Below are 20,859 nucleotides of genomic sequence, written 5' to 3' on the forward strand. Positions count from 1 at the left end.
GAGAAGCAATGGAAGCAAACACCCCTGGGAAGCCCGGAGGTCCTGAGGCCTCTGTGTGTACCCCAGCAGGCGCAGGCCAGGGCCTTTGTCAGACTGCAGGGGCGGGTTTGCCAGGTGCCAGGAGTGACCTTGAAGGAAACATTTACACAGAGGAAAAAGGAACCAGTCACCCCCCACCCCCACCGGGTCCCACACCCAGACCACATGTGACCTCTTAACACCTTTATTGACATGATTCACGTGCCAATGGGCACGGGGGGTTCGCAGACAAACCAGCCAACAGTGATGGACCTAAACCACGGGCCGGGTGGCACCGAGTGAGCCCGGTCCCTGGAGCACAGCGCCCATGAGACCTGAGGCGCGCTCTGGGGGAGGTGCCTCCACCAGCTCCTCCCCGGGCTCCACCCCACAGGTTCCAACTGCGCCTCCACACCCGGCTCACGCGAGCAAGGCGGGATTCAGCAGCCACGTCGACGACAATAAACACAGAAGAGACCCCAGCTGCCCCGAACGCGGAGGCTCACGTCCCACATCCCCGGGGGCAGGCCCTCGGCGCTCACAGTCGGTGACGGCAGCCGGGGTCTGGGGCGCTGCCTCCCCGGCGCCCACAGGAAAATAGTCTTCAGTCCTGTACAGTGTGGGCAGCTGGAACGGCGGGGACACCGGCGAAGACGGTTTCTGGAATGAGAGAAAACGGGGTGCCCCATCAGCCATGTGACTGCACTTGTTTTGTGACCCAAGAATTGCAGTTGGAGGAATTCAGTCTGTAGGGAGAGTCGTGCATGTCACCGAAAAGTCCGGGACGCTCCGGAAGCCCTGCGGTGACAGCCGGGCCAGCCCACGGGGAGCCGGCCATCCCCGGGTCCCTGTCCTCCTCGGTGCCTGGGGCCTGGGCGCAGGGCCTGCCGCTGGGGGGCGGGGGCAGGCTGATCGAGGACCGGTCCGTGCTACCCGAAGTGTGTGTGTTACATGCACGGGGTGGCTGTGTTTTTTTAATTGAACCATTTTAAGAAGCGCTTACTCATTTCTGGTGTGCATTCTGTTGCAGGGAGGCTGGGAAGGGGGGCTCCATCAGGCACCCCTCCCCAAGCTCTGTCCAGTTGGCAGGACGCTCCAGGTTACATGTGCATCTGACGAAGGACGTCTACAGAGGGACACCTCGAACTGGGCTGCACAGGGGCGTCTCCTGGGGAGTCCGGAATGACTGTGCTCAGGCCCCACCCCGAGTCTGTGTCAATGGTCCGCGCTGTGGCCTGGGCCGGGTCACTTCGAGGCTCTGGGGCGGTTCCCATGAGAGCCAGGGCTGAGCCCAGTGAGTGGCCGCTCCAAGGAGAGAGGGTCTGCCAGGCTGTGGAGACGCTGCCCTGGAAGGAGCCAAGCGGAGGCCTGGGCAGGGCTTAGGGTGGGAACGGACGAGTCCAATGCCGGAGCCAGGCCCGGAGCCCCCCACCGAGCCCTCTCAGTTGCAGAAAGAAAGCAGCAGAGGATTTCCAACGAGGCAGAGCGAGGTCAGGTGTCGCGGGAGCACACCTCCCTGTGTGGTCACCCCAGCCCTGGACCAGCAGTGCACCCCAAGACCAGCAGTGCACCTTGGCCAAAGGCCAACCTCACGACAGGACAAACAGAACACTCCAGCCACTCCGTCCGGGCAGCCCGCCTGGGCTCTGCCCATTTAGGGGACACTTGGGACACAGGCCTTTGCCACCTGTCCCCCTTCTCCCAGCAGCTCCTGGGTGGCATCCCACCCCTGCAGATCGGACACCGTTCTCCGATAGCACCGTGACCAGGACACCCCAGGGACATGGCACGGCCGGGGAGCAGTGTGGGGATAGCCCAGAGCCTCAGAACACCCCACCCTGTCTCTCCTGAGGACCGGCCCGCTGGCCACTGTCACCGAGAAAACACACCATGCGAAGACCAGCGCCCTCGTCCTGACACGGTGGGAGCTGGAGAGCATTTTGTGACCCTGAAAAGACAGGCTTAGGACCATGGCAAGAGGGGGGCCTGTGAGGGTTCCCAAAGGCCAGTGACAGGCCAGGTCACAGCCAGTGTCCCGGCCTAGCTGCATGGCCCCTCCTGGGGCTGCTGGGCCTCATCCCGAACCCGTTTTGGGGGCATGGTTCTACCAACACGGAGGAAATCAATCTAATTATGAAGGAACCAAGACGAAGCAGTCAGAAGAGACTTTTAGCAGCTTTAGATGTAATGGTGTCTTTAGATCCAGCAAGATGTGATGCAAGAAATGGCGCCCCTCCCGAGGGAGACATGGGACACAGGGAAAGGGACGCGGAGGTGAGCCCCGCCAGAGGGCCCACGGACTGGTAGAGCTGCTGTGCACACGAGAAAAGGGAGCCCAGGAGCCCACAGCGGCTCCCGAGAACAAGCCGCAGCAAACAGGCTCGCCCACCCCCCAAGGGCCCGGCCTGGTGATAGGGCTGTGAAGGCTGGCAGCTCATCTCGGCCTGGACAAGCTCCTGCCACCTTGGGCCGCACGGAGACGTGTGGGACAGGGACTCGCTGGCAGAACTGGCCTGAAGTCCACCAGGGCCAGGTGGCCTGTGGTGAGCCAGGGGGCTTGGGATGGGGTCTCTTCAGCTCCCAAGGCCGCTCTAGAGAGGGGGGGGGCGTGGGGTGGGCGTGTGCTGTTCCTGCCCATCTGGCCTCCACGTCCCATTCTGATGTGGGCATCTTGCTTTTCCTGTGGGATGACCTGTGCCAGCCCCCCGCAGTGATTGGGCCAGGGGTGAGCACATGACCCAAGCTGGGCCAATGAGAAGCAGCTTTGGGACTTTTGCTAGTGGGACAGGGATGTCCCACCCAGGTTCCTGTGAGGATCGGCCAGGTGCCTGAGGGCCACTTCTGCCACCGCCCTGGGGGACCTGCCTGAGAAGGGCACCAACACAGGGAAGCACAGGGAGACGGAGCGAGACCCAGACCCGACAGGACCACTTGAGCACCTGAATCCAGTTGTGCCTGACGCTCGAGTTACCCTGGGGGTCTTCCTGAGCCGTGGGATTCTCCTTGACTAAGACCTGGGTGGCTGTTACTTGCAACCCAGAATCCTGTCGAAAACAAACGCTGACCTCAGAAGGGGGCCAGAGCACCTGGACGGCAGGTGAGGGCCCCTCTGCGGGGCTGAAAACTACCTGGCACCCCAGCTGCTGTGTGGAGAACAGAACCCCCAGGCCAGGCCCCAGCACGGGCACCTCAGATGCTACGGAAACCCAGCCCTGTCATGCCCATTTTCTTGATTTCCACAGCAACCTGCAATGGGTCACAGGTTTGACTCCCAGTCATGGGCACATACCTGGGTTACAGGTTTGGTCCCCAGCCTTGGTTGGGGTCTTGCGGGAGACAACCAATCAATGTGTCTCTCTCACATTAATGTCTCTCTCTCCCTCCCTCCCTTCCACTCTATCTAAAAATAAAAAAGGAAAAATATGCTTGGGTGAGGCTTAACAAAAAGTAAATAAATTAATATAAAATGTCTGGTACCCTGGATACAATCCTGCAATAGGAAAGGTTGGGGGAACTAGTTAAATCTAGATCCACGTGGAGTTACTGAACAGCAGTACATCAATGTGTACAATGCACAGTACACTCAGGTTGTGACGGGGAAACTGGGGGAGGGGCATGTGGAAACTCTGTATAACTACTGGGCTCTAATTCTACGATAAAAACACTGACTGGGGGAGCAAACTGAAGCAGCAGCTCTGGCTGTCTGCACAGACCAAGCCCTTGGCCCCCCTCAGTTCATCCAGTGGCAGCGAGGAGGGAGCACCCCCTGGGCGCCCAGCCCATGGCTGCAGGTCCACGGCCCAGTCATCCTCACAGCCACTGAGACATAATCCCATTTTGCAGAAGAGGAAACTGAGGCTCAGAGAGCCACTTGCCCAAGATCGCCCAGCTGGTAAGCGGCAGAGCTGAATTCAAACCCAGGCCCACCCTGCTCCAGGATCTACGCTGCCCCTGAGCTTGTCCAGAAGCCGGGGTGTCCCTTCAGCCTCTGTTTTCCAACCTGGGACCCTGAGGGGACCCCTCCCAGCGTCCTCAGAGATCACAAACGGGTGGCCTCGGGCTGGCACCTGGCCCACAGACCTGATGGGTTTGACTCAGGCAGGTTTAAAACTGAGTTCGCTGCCAACATGGACGAAGCGGGGTGTTCCGAATAAAGACCGAGCTCCCATGGCTCTTGAACAACAGGGCGATCTGGCCACACCGGCCCACATTCCTGCGGGGTGCAGTGAGCTGGCCCCTCAGACAGGGCATGTGCTGTCCGGTTCGCCGTCCCGCTGGCCTGACTCACTGGTCCGCACGAGCTGCAGGCCTCTGAGTTGGCAGTGGCCGCAGGCTCCGGTCACATGGCCCAGACAAGTCTCCATGGGCTGCCGAGGAGCTGGAGGGGAAGCCCTGCTTCCAGCCCTTGCCCGGCCCCACGCCGGCCTGCCCTGGGGCCAGCTGCCTTCCCCCCACGCTCTGCCTTCCCCCCACGCTCTGCCTTCCCCCCACGCTCTGCCTTCCCCCCACGCTGCTGCCTTCCCCCCACACTCTGCCTTCCCCCCACGCTCTGCCTTCCCCCCACGACCGTCTCCTCTGGTGCTCGCAAGAGGCAGGTTCTGCAACGGTGCCGTTTTATGGGGGAGAAAGCAGGTTCAGAGAGGGCAGGGTAGGCTGTGCCCAGGGCCACACAGCTGGAAAGTCAGAGCTGGGACTCACAAGGGCTCTTCTGAGCCCCTGGCCCGACTCTGCCCCTGGTGCCACCTCCCTCCTCAGTCCTGCCTCTGGGCTTCCTGCAGCTCCTACCGTGCCGGCTGCCTTGCCCGGGGCTGCTCCTCTTCCAGATGCTCTGACAGCTGTCAGCAGCCCCTGCACGTCCCATCCTGCCAGAAGGACTGGGCTGGCCAGACCACAGTGCCCGCACACGTCACACAGACAAACCCCCTGCCCGCAGAACCCTCCTGCCAGCCTGGCTCCCGCCGCCCTCTACCAGCCTGGTGGCCGCAGCAGCGGGGATCTGTGGGGGCCTGAGGCCCGGGAGACAGAGGCACAGGGCTGGGCTCCTGGAGTGGGAAGCCCTTGCTCAGGGGGTGGCCAGCAGCAGGGACAAACCGGAGCAATCTGGTTACGGGCGATGCTGACCCGGAGCAGCTCTAGGTTCCTGGATCCCCGCGGATTCTGTTGAGCCGGAGGAAAGGCGTTAACATGGAAACCAGCAGAGGAGGAGCCCTCAGAAGTTCTGCAAGACACTGGCTACTGCGTTCAAACTGACACACCCCAGGGAGGAGAGAGGGGCAGCCAGGTGGGGTGAGTGAAGCCAGGCCCCTCTGCACTTGGTCTCTCTGGGGCCTCAGCCCCTCCTCCTCCAGCTGCGCTGCTCCCCGCCCCACCTCCTGGAGGGGGTCTGACTCCCCTCCTCAGGTCCATGCTGGAGTCAACCTGTGCGAACACCAAGCCCTGGGCTTCCTTCTCATCACGTAGCCACTGGCCGCAATGGTCTGACTATAGACAAGATAGAAACATAGTTACAGGAATAGTTTTAATTGAGCACTTGCTACATTCCAGAGACCCAAGTCGGCACCGGTATCCCGAGCCCTCGCACACACCGGAGGCATTCAGGAGTCAGCTGACTCACTGTGGGCCCACCTGCTAACCAGAACCTCTTTCCACCCAGGTGGTCTAAACAGGACACCGGGGCTCTCCCTCGACCCCCACTGCAACATCCAACCCACCCTCAATCTGTCTGCAGATTCTTCCCACCTCCCTCTCGGTCACCCCTGCCCCCCCATCGGCCCCCCCATCGGCCCCCCTCCCAGCCTCTGCTCACAGCAGCCCAAGGGACTGTCCTGAAAATCCAATCTGATCCTCTGCTGAGGGCCTCACTGTAGTGAGAACCAAGTCCGACTCCTGGACATGGTCACCGGGCCCTGAAGCCACAGTCACCAACGGGCAGGCCGGAGCCAGACCACAGGCGGTCACACCGCGCAGCCTCTGCTGGCATGTATTTCATTCCTAGTTTTGTTGCCTTTGTTTGGTTTGGTTCTCACATTTTTTAATGAAATGCCATTTCTCTGAAAAATGGATTCACGCTTCTCTTTTGAAGTCAGGATCCCTGGCACGTTGGCAGAGATGACGCGCTGGTGCTGAGTAGTGGCCGTCCTAGGACAGGCGACCTGAGCTCTGACCTGCAAGGTCCCCCAACTGGGTGACTCGTTTCTGCCACCCGCCTGGCTCCTTCATGTTGAGGGTTTCCAACCCCAGACGCTCGTGACCTAACCTGACCTTTAAACTCGGTCTGTCACCTCCTGTCACGAGCCTCCAGCTGGGGCCTGGACCCCAATGGGGTCTGTCATGAACGGGACCTGTGCGCCTGCTGTCCCCGCTCAAGGTGTGTCCGCCAGGTCTGTCTGCCTTCCTTCAGACCCTCCTAAGGGACCTCCAGTCAGGGGTCACCTGCTCCGCGGCAGCTCTGTGGAGTACATTCTGTTCACCTTTTTCCTGAGTTACTCCGTGTCTCCCCACCAGGCTGAGCTCCAGGGGGCTGGGGACCACGTCCGTCTTCAGCCCGGGTGGCAGCCCAAGCCTGGTGCAAAGGGACACTCGGGCCATGAGAAATGGATGGACCAGAGTCTGTCAACCCCCGAGAAGGACAGGAAGGGCCTGGGTGCTGGCCTCAGGCTGGGTCAGGATCCGAAGTCCAAGACCAACAATGACAATCATTGTCTCCACACAAGGACACCGGCAGGGGCCTATTCTGGAGTCACTGGTGCCTCAAGGCTGCTGTCCCTGCCCTGGCCAGGTCTGTGACGCACTGCTAGAGACGCAAGGTCACGTTAAAAGTAAAGCACCAAAGCAATGCCCTGCCCTGGGTGGGAGCCTGGAACAGAACACGGCGGGAGAGGAGACTGAAGTACAAACAGGTCTGGTTTTATGACCGCAGGGGACAGTGCTGGTGTCCAGGCTGCAATGACCGTGCACGGTGCCATGAGATGACAGCCATGGGGGACTGAGTAAGGGGCGTATGGGGACTCTCTGTATCTAGTCTTTGCGAGTTTTCCGCAAATCTAAGAGTATCCGAAAGGAAAAGATCATTTAAGAAGAAACAGCAAGTCCATACAGCCTAGGCACAGCGCCGGGGGACAACACAGATGGTGGCTCGGAAGTGATAATATCGACGTCACCAACGATGACGAGAGCAGCTAACCCTTACACGATCTCAGTTACTGCTCACGACCATCCTTTGCAGAGGCGATGACTGTCCACCCCATTTTACAGATGTGGAGACTGAGGCTTGGGAACTCACTCCGAGCATGACATTTGCAAGTGATCGAGCTGGCCACCCAGGCGTGTGACCTGTGGCCGCACAGGCCCTGTGCTTGGTCGAATATTCTGCTGTAACCGACTTGAAATTTGTCAAAGTTCTGAAAGGGGCCTGACATTTTTCTCTTGGCCCCGCGAGTCTGTAGCCAATCACAGAGCTGGCTCTCACTGGGCCCTGTGTGCTCCCAGGCTGGGTGTTCTCCATGCTGTGTCTCGGGAAGGTCACTCGTGGGCAGCTCCGTGGGCAGCGTGGGGCCAGCACTCCTGGCTGAGAGAACAGCATGGGGCAGAGGGGGTGGCAGGGGTGGACTTTGGGGGGGACATCAGCGGAGGGATTTGGCTGGAGCAGACACTGCCCGACTCTGGGCACAGAGCAGGGACGGAGACATTCCCTCCAGAACAGCAACGAACCAGCCACCCACGCCCAGTGCCTGCTCAGTCCGCTGCCTCCTCGTCAAACTGAGATTCTCCACCCGAGGCGCTGGCCCAGGTCCCTGCCCGCCGCGCCCACCTCGACGAGCACCCCTCCAGGCCAGCGCCCGAGCCCACACAGGTCCGGCCCCAACTGCTGTCACGCCGGAACTGCACACTTCTCCCCGATGCCGGTCACCGAGGGGCTCGTCAGAGGCTGTGCGGCTGGCCTCCGAGGTCGGCGCCGCGGAAGAGCAGAGCAGAGCACCAGCGAGCTGGGAAGCACAAGGCGCACAGACACGAGACCGTTCTGCCGGGTCCCTGGGTGGGCAGTGGTCCTTCAGGACACAAACAGGCCATGGGGCAAAAACAGAGCACCCACCAGAGCCGCAGGCGCAACCCAGTCCCTGCCCGCTGGGCTCTCTTCCCCGCAGCTGCCGGCGCCCGGGCTGTCGCCTGTTCCAGGACCCTGCTCAGGCTACTCTGTCCTCACACGGTGCCCTCGGGCTCCTGTCTGGGCCCAGGAGTCAGCCAGGTACGTCTTTCACCGCGTGGCCTGCACGCTGGCCTGAGGGCCGCAGGCGGTCACTGTCCCCACGTGGATGCTGCCCCAAGGCCTCGTCCCTCCCCAGAGCCCGGCACGGTCTCGGAAGCTCTTCCACAAGTCCATCGTGTGCCGCCCTGGCCTGGTCAGGACAGTAGCAGGGGGCCCCGGAGGTGGAAGGACGGTTGTCAAGGCTGGGAAGTAAGATCTGAGCCGGGGAGAAAGAAAGAGGGAGCGACCAAGGAGAGCCAGCTGGGGTGGGGACGCAGGCGAGGCCGTCGGAGCCGGGGCGGGGCGGGGAGAGCAAATGAGAGAGAGGACCATTAAGGGGGGATTTAGAAAGAGAGGGAACAGATGAAAATAAGGAGGGGGATGGGGAAGAGAAAGTGGAAACAGAGCGGTAAAGAGGGAAGAAACGAGGAAATAGTGTGAAAAGGAGAGGACGAAGCCCAGTGGCCCTGATAGAAAAGTGAGGTGAGCCCAAGGGGGTGACAGGAAATGGGGGGCTAGGGACAAGGAGACAGAGGGGAGGAGACCGTGATGGGAGTGGGGGAGTCAGTCCCTGGGTTCGGGCCTCTCCAAACCCAGGCCAAGGCATGGTGCCTGGCAAGGACACCCATCCCCTCCATCCCAACCACATCCCTTTGTCAAAGAAAGAATATTCTTGCCCTGACTGGGTAGCTCCGTTGGTTGGAGCGTCATCGGGTACACCAAGGTTGTGGGGATAGCAGGGCACACAGAAGAGCCAACCAATGAATGCATAAACAAGTGGGACAACCACTCCAGGTTTTGTTCCTCTCTCCCTTCCTCCCCCTCCAAAAGAATATTCGTCAAGGACAAAGGCCATCTGAGAAGCCAGATCAGTCATGATCGAATGGACACCCTCTTGCCTGAGGACAACAGTTCACTCTTTCCTCATTTAATTCAAGACTCCTGAAAACCTCTGGTCTAAAGCTCCACTCAGGCTCTGCCTGGGGGCCTCAGGAGGGCCCCAGCCCCTCCGGCTGCGGAGAGAAGAGGGGAGGAAGAGAAGAGAGGAGGAAAAACGATGCTGAGCATCTGGGTCTCCAGCCCCAGCTCAGCCTCACACCACCACGGGGACCTCATCCTTCTCTACACGCCGTGTCCCCTGTGCCTCAAACGGCACCTGACACCCTGTAGATGCTTGATCAATACATGCTCGGTCATCGATCTACCCCTCTGCCTCCCTGGCGGTCTCGTTCGGCCTCGGGGGACAGCCACAGACTGCGCAGGATGCTTCTGGCCCCAAACCTCACCCTGCAGGCCAGCTGGGGCGCCACCTGCGAATGCGCCCAGATGGTTCTCCCCAGTCATACGGCAACTGGGAGACCCTGCGGGGAGCTACGCTGCAGGAGAAAAACCATCCCGAGGGCTGCACTGTGCGCTTCCATTTATAGAACATTGTTGGCATAGCCCAGTTTTAGAAATGGAGGGCAGGGCAGCGGTTGCTGAGGTGGGGTGGAGACACCTGGATAAGACACAACCGTGCAGAACGGATACAACTGTATGGAACCTAAAACCGCACACAGACTAATACCAGTGGGGAGATCTGAGTAAGAACAACAGATTGTATCCAGTCAATATCCCGGCTCTAATATTATACTACGGGTTTGCAAAATGTTCCCACTGGGGCTGACTGGGCAGAGTGAACAAGGGATCTCTTTACATTATTTTATTTTATTTTTTAATTGATATTTAGAGAGAGGTAGGGAGAGTGAGAAACGTTCATCAGTTGCCTCACGCATGCACCCCAACCAGGGATCGAACCCACAACCTGGGTATGTGCCCTGACCAGGAATCGAACCTGCCACCTTTTGGTGTACAGGACAACACTCCAACCAACTGAGCCACTCTGTGCAGGGCTGTACTTTATATATATGTATAACTGCATCTGAATCCACAATTACTTCAATAAAGCATTTCAAGCGAACACACAGAACAGACCACAGTGCCCCAGCTCCACCGTGGCCACCTTAGTCCCGGCCATCGGCATCTCTACCCTCCTGCCTCCACCCGTGCACACCCAACGTCTTCCTCCACAGGGGCCACACGCAGGGCGGGTCCCCTCTCCAAACCCTCCGTGCAGCCCCCACACCTGCTCCATTCGCTCCCCACTTCCACACCGGCTCCCACAGGCCACCCACTCGGCCGCCCTGCTCCCTCAGCCGCCCCAGAACACCTTATCCCTTCCTCCCTCCAGGCGCCAGCCACCTGTACTGCGCATCCAGCCTTCCCTGCCCCACCCCCCACCCCTCTCCCTGCCCTTCAGTGTTCTCTCCCCTGGGGCACAGCACGCATTACACCGGATCGTTCCTGGCCTCCCTGGGTTTCGAGATGAAGTGGTACGAGCTCACACAGATGAGCGGGAATTCGCCGAAAGAATGGATTCCCGCATGAACGGAAGAGAGGGGAGGTGGATGGACATTTGGCATCGAAGGAGTTAAGCCCAGCCCAGGGGCTGGGGAAGGAAGAGGTAAAGGGCGGGGGTCACACATGTGGCAGCTCCTGGATTAGCCAAGGAGAACTCAAAGGAGAATGTGGGGGGAGGGGGAGCCGGTGCGTGTGCACAGAGGGGGATGGGCAGGGCTGTTTCCAGGGCCCAGATCCCCAGGTTTCTAGGAGCAAAAGCCCAAGGTACAAAGAGAAAGGAGCCCAGGAGAGTGGTGCTCTGCGGGCCAGCCATGCCGCCCACCCCACCCCACTGCCACGCCACATACTCTCAAGAGAACCAGAAATGGGTTGGGATGGAGTCCGAGCTCCCTTTCTGGGGGCTCTCAGGGGCTCAGGGACCAAGCCTTGGGGGTTTCCCACCATCTGCCGGTGCACAACACCCCCTACCACGTGGCTCACGCTGCTTTCGGAACGAGGGTAGGAGCGGTGGGAGGCACAGAGGCCCTCAGAGTTTGTGACGCCTTCCAAAGCCCCAGTGGAAGGGACAGCAGGGTCCCTTCATCCAGCACAGTAGGTGGCGTCCCATTTCCAAACCCCTCAGATGGCAGCGGCCCCCTCTCTAGCTGTGTGACCTCGGCCAGCTTGACCTGTCTGGGCCTCGTTCTCTCGTTTGGAAACAGGGCCAGGGTGTTACGCCCAACTAACTGCAGTCGCTTAGAAAACAGTAGGTGCTCAATGAATGCTGGCTGATTTCATGATGATGGAGGCCCCCTGAATTCACATTCTTTTTAAATGCCATCCTCAGCTTGCAGACAGCCTGAGTGGACAGTTCTGTAAGACTGCATTTTTAGTATTAAATGCATTCAGTTTCAAAACATGAACATTTCAACTAAATCACAATTGCGGGAGCCAAGTCTAGTACTGCTTTTATGTTTAATCACAAGGAGCCTCAAAAATGGTGAGTGCCAGGACCCCTCAGCCACCAAGGGGCGAGGCGAGGCTATCAGTGAGGGCACTTGGCTCACAGTAGGTGCTCAGACAACGCCTGCTGGCCAGACAGGGACAGACCACTGGGGTGCACTGGGCATCGGGCTCTCTCCCAGCAATGATTCTGCCATCAGGTCCCTCTTGCCACCCCCCCCCCCCCACACACACACACACAAACACTCGGGCAGTTGCTCAAGGGCCCTGGAGCTGGAGCCAGGCCAGCAAAGAGCTGCCAGACACCAGACACGGGAAAGGAAGAGGCGGACCCAGGGCCACAATGCCGAGATCCCAACCCCGGTCCCAGTGGGCACCTCCCAGCGGGCACTCAGCAACGTCCAGCCCGACGCTGCCCCTCCCGACGTTGCCCCTCCCGACGCTGGCTCCGCAGTGCCCCTCCCTCTGTGTTCCCAGGTTCAGTTAGGACTCTCCAGGTAGCGGGAACTTTGGCCTTGACTTTAGGTCTGGCAGCGTGACCAGGTGTGATGGTATCAGCCGAGCAGGCGCCCGGATGAACTTACTGCTTAATGAGATGCGGTTTATTTGTCCAGCAGAAAGCTGACCGCGGACAGAACCAAGTTCAAGAGCTTTCCAGGTTCCTTGGGCATCAAAAGGATCACACGCTCTCCAGACGCCCCGACCCCAGCGACCCCTCACGCAGGTATCCACACTAACGAAGGACCCACGTCCGCTCACCAGGTCACCGGGAACCTGCGAAGGCGGGTGGAGACGCCCAGACCACCCATCGCCATGCTGTGCCCCTCCCTCACCTAGGTCAGCCTTCCCTGACCTCCCTCCTCTCCTTTTCCTTCACACGCAGAGGTCAAAAGCCATCCTCCTAATCACCTGTAATTGCGCCCGCCTATGGGTCACCTTCTATGAGGAACAGACAGGGACCCAGTGTCATCCTTTCTTCACCCCTTGGCACGAGGCATGTCACTGTGGTCCCCCCTCTGGATGCACTAATGACCCGGGTCTGAGACAGGCAGTGGGTGCCCATGGCCAGGACCGCAGAGGCCAGGCCCAGTGCAGAGTCCCGTCCCGCCTGCGCAGCACACACCCCACTCTAGTTCTCGGGGCGACCCCCGCCGCTGTGACATCAGCCCCTCCCCCCTCCTTCTCTCCCACCCTCAGGAAACAGGCAGGCCAGACACCGGGCTGGGCACTACCTCACACTGATCTTTGCCACGGCGGAGATGGAGGCCCGAGATTTCTAGGAGTCTCTCAGATTTGTCTTTAAAATCAACTGATTTCACATAAAAATCTATATCCTCGCCCTGGCTGGTTTGGCTCAGTGGTTGGCGCGTCGGCCTGTGGTCCAGAGAGACCCGGGTTCAGTTCCCGCTAAGGGCACGTACCTCGGTTGCGGTTTGTCCCCAGCCCTGGTTGGGTCGTGCGGGTGGCAGCCACTCGATGTGTCCCTTTCACGTCGATGTTTCTCTCTCTCTCTCTCTTCCTCTCTCTCCTTCCCACTCTATCTGAACAAAAAATGGAAAAATGTCCTTGGGTGAGGATGAAGAAAAAAAAAATCTACATTCTCAACCTCTTTCTAATAAAGAAGGGCAAGCTCAGCAGTTCTGAGCCTTTATTTCTGACTGCAGTTGAGGGCACCTGACTCTTCTGTTAGCCACAGTCCCCACCCAGCCCCTTTGCCTCTGGGCCCTACCTGACCCTGGTGAGTACTTGAATTTCGACCCCTGGGCATGACGAGTATGGGGCTCTGGAATCTAACAAGCCATGCCTGAATGGCTAGGTTAAAATGTTCTAACTTCCGTGAGCCTCAGTTTCCTCATCTGTAAAGTGGGAGTGGTAATAGTACCTGTGTCACAGATGGGCACGGAGGTGAACCAGGCTAGGGCAGGTAAACTGCTAGCCTGTGTCGGCCCAAAGAAGAGCCCAGAAAACTCTGGCTGCTGGCATCATCATAACTTCAAAGTCAAAGGTAAAACAGTCCTTATACCGCTCCTGAGAAGCTCTGGGTCTGGGGGAGCAACCGGTGAAAACACAGCGACTCCCAGGGAATGACAGGCTGGGAGGCCCAGAGGAGTGTTGCCTGGGAGCATCCAGGTGGCTTCCCAGAGGTGGCAGCATTCCTTTGACTCGGAATAAATATTACCAGGCAGGAAGCAGGGAGGGTATTCTAGGCAGGGGACCAGCCTGTGCGGAGGCCACAGACAGTGTCTGCCAGCCCCAGGGATGGCAGAGCCCGGTCTGAGGACCCTGTTGTCACAGTGATGCCCCCAATGTGACAGTGTCTGGGCAACGGTGCATTGAGTATGTCTCACCAACCAGGGAGAAGTTGGGGTGCTCCCATGTAGGCCTCAGCAAACAGCCCCCCATAAAACCCCTCCTTGTCAAAAGGAACTTCCTCCCCACACACCCTTAAAACTTCAACAATAAATGCAATGTTTAAAATACACACACACACATATATACATATATACACATATATATGTATATATGTGTATATGTGTGTGTATATATGTATATATGTGTATATGTATATATGTGTGTATGTGTGTGTATATATGTATATATGTGTATGTGTGTGTATATATGTATATATGTGTGTATATATGTATATATGTGTGTGTATATATGTATATATATATGTGTATGTGTGTGTATATGTGTGTATATGTGTGTGTGTGTATATATATATGTGTATATGTGTGTGTGTATATGTATATATTTCCCAAACCAGCCTGCCAGGAGCCCTCTGTCCCTCCCCAGCACGTATGACATCAAATGCAGACCCGTTCATGTGTGAGTGCTGAGTAACTCACTGGGAGCCAGTTCGATGGGGGCTGCTGAAGGAGGTGCTGGGGACCAGCGCCACTCCGCCCTCCATTGTCACGTTAATATTTGCCATCTGCTCATGTTGCATTTTTACCGCAAGGGATGACGGGGCAGAAGGAGAGGAGAGGCCAGTTCAGGGCCGAGAGAAGGCGCCATGGAACCTCGTCCCCTGCTTTGTGTAGGTGCTTGCTGGCCTCTAGCACCAGATAAAGCCCCAGCAAGCCTGCCTCCTTCCGGGAGTCACCCTCCAGGGGGACAGGGCAGAGGAAGGGGAGGCAGCCAGCAGGGCTGAGCCTCCCTCCCTCTTCGCTGGGCTGGGCGGGGTGGGGTGGGGAGGGAGCTGGGGGAGCCCAAGGGGGGAGGGGAGGAGACACCAAACCTGGCACTGAGGACTCCTGCAGGCCGGCCTGGGCAGGGCAGCTCCGCCCACAGCCTCCATTACCTCCATGAAAGCCCATGAGGCAGCCCAAGCTGCAGGGAGGGAGGGAGGATGGACACTCCATCCCGCTCTCACTGCCTGGAGACAGCCTGGAAGAAATCTGGGGAGGCCATCAAGGGCCTTGGGAGCTGAAAGAGCAGCCTTGATTCATATGCACTGCACACCTACTATGTGCTGGACCTGGTAGGAAGCTCAGTGCCCACAGGCAGGAACTGAGAATGGGTGATGGGCCAGAGGATGGCTTGGCAGGGATGCTGCTCAGGGGCCCAGACCTCTGCTCTTTCAAGAGAAGCCAGAAGTGAAACTTGTTTTAAATGCTGGCAACGAATTCAAATTAAATGTATACATACATCAAGCTGGCCAAAAAATATGTCCACGGGGTAGATTTGGCCTAAAGATCTCCAGTTTGCAACCTTGGCTACTGAAGCTATAGTTCCTGCCTTCGGGAAAATCACAGAGGGAGGGGAGAAACACGCTGAACAAAGTGAAAGCTGGCTCAAGGCCGGGATCTGCCAAGTCTGCTGTGTGACCCTGGGCAAGTGAATAGCCCTCTCTGAGCCTCTGGTCCCTTCCTCATGAACTGGAAGAATAACATCTATCTCTGGAGTTGTTATGGGAAGCTGAGACAAGGCACAGAAAGCCCTTCATGGACAAGCTTACTATAACTACAATAGTTGGGGCAATAGTAGATGCTCAATAAAATCATGGGCTGTCCGTCATGCTACTGCTAAAAGCTAAAGGCGCTTGCTGGGGTTGGTGCAGGGAAGTGAAGGGGCTGCCTCTCCACTCTCTCTCGGTCCCCAATGCCTCTGACGGGGTGAGGCCAAAGGGGTACAGACCAGCCACCTAAAATCCAGCGCGCTGGGTGCGACACATGAGTGCAACAGATTTATCCCACCGTGCTTAACATTGGGGGGGAGGGGGCCAACAGATGTACAGCTTTTTCTCCAAAACAGGAAAATCTGGCTGCTGCGGGGCATGTCCGCCCCTCTAGGTGAGGCCTAGGCTCTGCTATCCACCACAGTCCCCACCACTCCAGCCTGTGTCACACCTGACACACTTATTTTCGTTACTAGATTGCCTGTGGGTCTCCGTCAGGGGAACAGGTGGGCTGGACAGGCCCAAGTCCAGGCCAGGCCACAAACCCCCGCCAGCCTGGCTGTGTGGGTGTCAGGACTTGGCCTCAAGTGGTTTTGCTACGAGCCAGACGGCCTTCCTGGGAAAGCACCGCACTCCTATCCATCGGGAAATTAATCAAAATGACACCTCATGAACAAGATGTTTTGGCTCGGCAGAAAACAAACAGTGGTTTACAACAAATCAGTGCGGCTGCTCCGTGCCCCGGGCACGTGCGCCGGGAGGGGGCCTGGCACGGTCAGCAGTACACCCACAGCGGCCACCGAGCCATGACTGGGACCTGGCCCCAGGGGGGACACCTGGCGTGGCCTCCTCTGCCCTTCTGAGGCCCTTGGCCCACGTGACTCTAGCTCCATCTCACACGTTCACGTCTGCAAATGACCTCCAGATGTGCCGGCCCGCTGCGTGCAGGCACTGGGCTGACAGCCGCCCCTCAGGCGGGGTCTTGGGGACCCCTGGGCCCCTCACCTGGAGCCTCCTTTCTCTCTTCTGATTGGACAAGGGCCCCGAGACCCCCTGATGCGAGGGGTGCCATGAGCTCAGGGCACAGGACTCGGTCCAGGCGCAGTTGTGACGACTGAACTCTGAAACCCGGAGGCACACAGCTCCTGCTCAGCCCTCGTGTTCAAGTCTCAACAAGACACCGCTGACCCCGAATGTCAGCCTTAGCTCAGGGCAGGGAACGAGGCCTGGACACTTTTTCAGGGGAAGCAAATCTGACCAAGTCAGCCCCTCCCATGAACCTTCCGTGGCTCCCCATTGCCACCCCTCCTCTGACTCTGGGAAGGCCACAGGGGCAGTAGTGGGTGGCCTGTTTCCTTTGGGGATAGGCTTCTGGGGCAGTGGTGTGGCTCGCCCCACAGGGACAGCACCCCTTGCCAGCATTCCTATGGCCCCAGGTGAGGCTCCAGAGTCCCCGTCCCACCCCAGGCTCCACCCGGGACCCACGGAGGGCGGGTGGGGGCAGGAGATGGAGTCTGGGGCCGTGAGGAGCAGCCTCTCCGAACCGCGGGGTGGGGGGGCCCGCTCTGCGGGTGCGGCAGCACCCACTTTGCAAGGCACTTTGGGGGGCCGACTTGGGACAGTGTGGAATCCTGGCTTGGGGGAAACCCAGATGGGAGAAACGAAGGGTCATCTGGGCCTTTTGCGAGGACCTAACCCCCAGCAGCAGTTCCAGTGGTCGGCACCAGGCACAGAAAGACCTGGCCGAGCTGAGCAGTACAGGGTACCAGCCTGGGGCCAGCTTCACAGGCTCGAACCCCAGCTCCACCCCTCAGGGTGGGTAAGCAATTTGACCCTTCACTGCCTCAGTTTCCCCATCTGTAAAATAGGGACAATGACCAGACCTACCTCACAAGGTGGGATGTGAACTCCCTGCATAGTCACGGCCCTGAACAGAGGCCATGATGACCATTATCCTAGAAGCACCCCTCAGCTTGTACCCTGGGGGCAGGTGCAGCCCCGGAGACCCTCAGGTCTGCCCGTGTGTGAGTGTGAGTGCACACGCACCGCTCATCTGCAATGCCTGCCCCAGACAAAGCCCTCCTGCAGCCAAGATCAATATGCTTGGGGTGCAGAATGACTCACCACCTCTGGGCTGTGACAAGTTTCCTGAAACAAGTCACCGCAGGTAGGCCTGGGGGCCCCCGAGTCTGGCAGAGATGAGAAGGTGCAGGTCCTGACACGCCCAGCCACACCCCGGTGGGATCCTGCTGCAGGAGCGGGCGCGGAAACTCAGTTTCAGAGCTTCGTGGGCCTGAGTTCCACCCCAGCACGACCTCGGACACGTGCCTCTCCCTCTGCAGTCCTTGGTCTTTGCCTGTAAATGGGCACCCCAGTGCCAGCCACCCGGGGATGCCTGCATGGATCACAGAACAAGGCTGTAAAGAGCGGCAGTCAAGGGCCCAGCAGGCCATGGGCAGCCGCTCCGATCTTCCTCCCCGATATGTTTCTGAAGCATCAGGGGGCAGAGTACTGCGGGATTCGGGTACCCCCGGCCACTCAGGGAGAGGGGGACGAAGGAAGCAGCTTCTGATTTCATTGTCACTGGAAGGCAAAAAGACTGCATTTGTCTGGGGAAGGGGAAATCCCGGAGGGCTTCTCAGAAGAGGTGGGATTAACTTGGGTTTTTGAAGGACTCGTGAGTTTTGTAGATCACGAGATGTGTGAGGCCACTGCCTCGCTGTCACTGACCTTGGGCAATTCATTCACCCGGAGGGAGGCCGCTGTAAGACAAGATGGAGCAGAGCGATTCTGGCAGGGACGAGAGAGCGAATGCCTTGTCAGACATCCCGAGATACTCTGCTTAAGTAACACTGCCTGGACAAATCAAATGAATTCACACGGGCCAAATTCTGTCCATGGGCTACAAGCCTGCAGCCCCTGTAGCTTTCCAAACGTCCACTTCCTCGTCTATCGGGGATACTGAATACCCTGTGTGCGTGGTGACTGGGAAAGGCAGAGTCAACGCACACGAGGTGCCTAGCGCAGTGCCTGCCACCTGTAAGCACTCAGTATATGCGCCCTGGCGGTAACACGACGTGGAGACGTGGGGGCAGGGGAGGCACAGGGGAACGGAGGGGTAGAGGGGGGACCCAGAGGCAGACCTCAAAGAACAGTGAGAGACCCCTCCGGGGCAGGACAGGGCGCTGGCAGGGTAGATGCCTACCCTGTGAAGGGCAAGGCCCCAGGGCCATGCCAACCAGGGCTGCGATCCACCCTGGTCATACCAGGCTGTGCAGCCTCAGGCAAGTCCCTTCGCTTCCCTGAGCCTCCGTCTCCTCATCTATAAAACGGGGATGATGATACAGGACCTTTTCCCAAAGACCGTGTGAGAATCGATGCCATGTAAAACATGCAAGGCACTCAGAACAGACCCATGGTAATGAACAAAACCAGCCCAGGGCAGGGTTCACGCGCTCAGCGTTCCTGGCATTCAGATAATTCTCTGTTGGGGGCTTTATAAGGTGTTTAACAGCATCCCTGGTTTCTCCCCATTAGATGCCAGTAGCACCCCTCACCTCCAGTTGACAACCGAAACGCCTCTGGACATTGCCCAGCGCCCCCTGGACCAGGGCAGCGGCCCGTGGAATCGTAAACACTGAAGGTTGAGTCCAGCCTGTTTCTCCGCCAGTAAAAGGGACACAGTGATCCTTACGGGGTCACAGGGAGGATCCCAGGAAAGCAGAAGTCAGAGGAGAGGCCTTTACAAGTCCCAAAGGCCACACACGGGCTAGATACCCCTCCCCGGTCCCCAGGCCCTCGGGTCTGCTGGAGGCCAACCGGTGCCCCGGGAAGGAGGACCCCACCTGAATTCTGCGTGTTGCTCTGAGCACGTCCTCAGGTTCCTAAGGACAGACGGGGGGCAAGGTCTGTTTCTGCTCACTGTGGCGATCCCAGACGGACCACCATGCTCAGCAAACAGCAGGCACTCAATAAATGGTGGACGAATAAGCAGTCACAGCAATGAAGCTCAAAGCTCAAAGCAAGGGAGGGACAGACACCCAGCCACCTGGGCCAGCACTCCACGGGGCCAGCCAGACACCGTTTCCTGTCTGCAGAAATGAGACTTGCCCTCTGACCTCCCATTTCCTGAGCCCTCTCCCACTCCAGGGTCTGGGAGGGAGGGGGCAGATACTCACCTTCCTGAAGGAGGGGAGCCCCCTGGAGCCCAGCCACCTCCACCTCCGCAGAGCCTGTGAGAAGGGCCCGTGGTCCCGCTCGGCCTGTAGCACGTGGTCTTCCAGGAAGGAGACATGCTGTCCCACCATCTTGACAAAGGCCTGGCGGAGAGAGGGGAGGGCCGGGATGCCACAGCTGCCCCCCCACTCCCCCACCCCCACCCCGACCGGAGCACATTCCTGGCTGCTCCCTCAGCCAGCGAAGAGGCAGACTCTCAGTCACGGCCACCTGCGGCCCGGAGAGGTCCGGCCTGCTTCGCCAGGAGGCCACCTTCAGGAATACTGACAATAACAGCAACAGCTCCATTGCTGACAGGCTTGGCCAAGCCCCTCCTGTGTCCTCCCATACTCTCCCCATAGGGACCCTACTGATGCCTCTGTTCTACAGAGCAGGGAAACCAAGGCTCAGAGAGGTTGGGTCTCCAGGCCTCACTCTCCACAGGGCCTTTGCACCAGCTCTCTCCAGCAGTGCCCTTCTCTCTGTTCTCCATGGGATGAATGCTGCTCATTTCCTAGCCCTGGACAGAACCCCCCCCCCCCAGAGGCCTCCCTGACCGCCCGATCTGACATAGCCCGTCAGTGGAGCCACCTGTCTTCGGAGCCCTTCTTGCCCACTTGACGTCCTTCTTGTCTACTCACAGGCCACCTTCCTCTAGAATGAGAGTTCACAGGCCAAGACCAGAGCCTGGTCAGCCAGGCGGCTCCACTAGACGCAGGCATGACGACCCACAGGAACGGGTGGATGCGTCGTGCCTGAGCGAATGAAGGCACCCTTAGCAAAAGGCACGGGACGAGCCCAAGACGGTGCTGCGGCCGCCCGGGTGCTGGCAGGACTGAAGGGCTGAAAGGCTGAACAAGCCACAGCAGGGGGGGGGTGCTGGGGACAAAGGGCCACGGCAGGAAGCTTCCCGGACCAGGGCTCCGGCCCTCCAGCGTGGCGGCCATGCTCAGCCAGCACATCTGCTTGTGAAACAGAAGAAAGTCCTGCAGTCCCTGCCTCCAGACGATTCCAATTTTACGCTCCCTGCGCTAATACCAGGCTGGTGGGGAGCGAGGCCCTGCTGAGGAATGTGCGCTCAGAGGCGGCCCGCCTCCCACTGCCGGCCAGTGGGGCAGCCCGGCCACCGGCCAGGGAG

At 58.9% G+C, this 20,859-nt stretch overlaps 1 protein-coding gene across 2 annotated transcripts in view; it reads right to left on the reverse strand.

Annotated features, from left to right (window-relative positions):
- Positions 1–267: 267 nt before the first annotated feature.
- The window catches only part of BCAS4 (breast carcinoma amplified sequence 4), a 48,821-nt gene continuing 28,229 nt past the window's right edge, over positions 268–20,859 (reverse strand). The window contains exons 4-5 of one of the 2 annotated variants that reach the window (XM_036245671.1): positions 19,685–19,825; positions 268–678 (exon numbers count right to left, since the gene is read on the reverse strand). In XM_036245671.1, the coding sequence (XP_036101564.1) occupies positions 439–678; positions 19,685–19,825 (381 nt within the window). In that variant the 3' untranslated portion in view covers positions 268–438. The remainder of the gene's footprint in view (positions 679–19,684; positions 19,826–20,859) is intronic. The other variant, XM_036245672.1, reaches the window with a different exon arrangement.

Source organism: Molossus molossus, unplaced genomic scaffold, assembly GCF_014108415.1.
Source record: "Molossus molossus isolate mMolMol1 unplaced genomic scaffold, mMolMol1.p scaffold_m16_p_6, whole genome shotgun sequence".
NCBI lineage: Eukaryota > Metazoa > Chordata > Mammalia > Chiroptera > Molossidae > Molossus > Molossus molossus.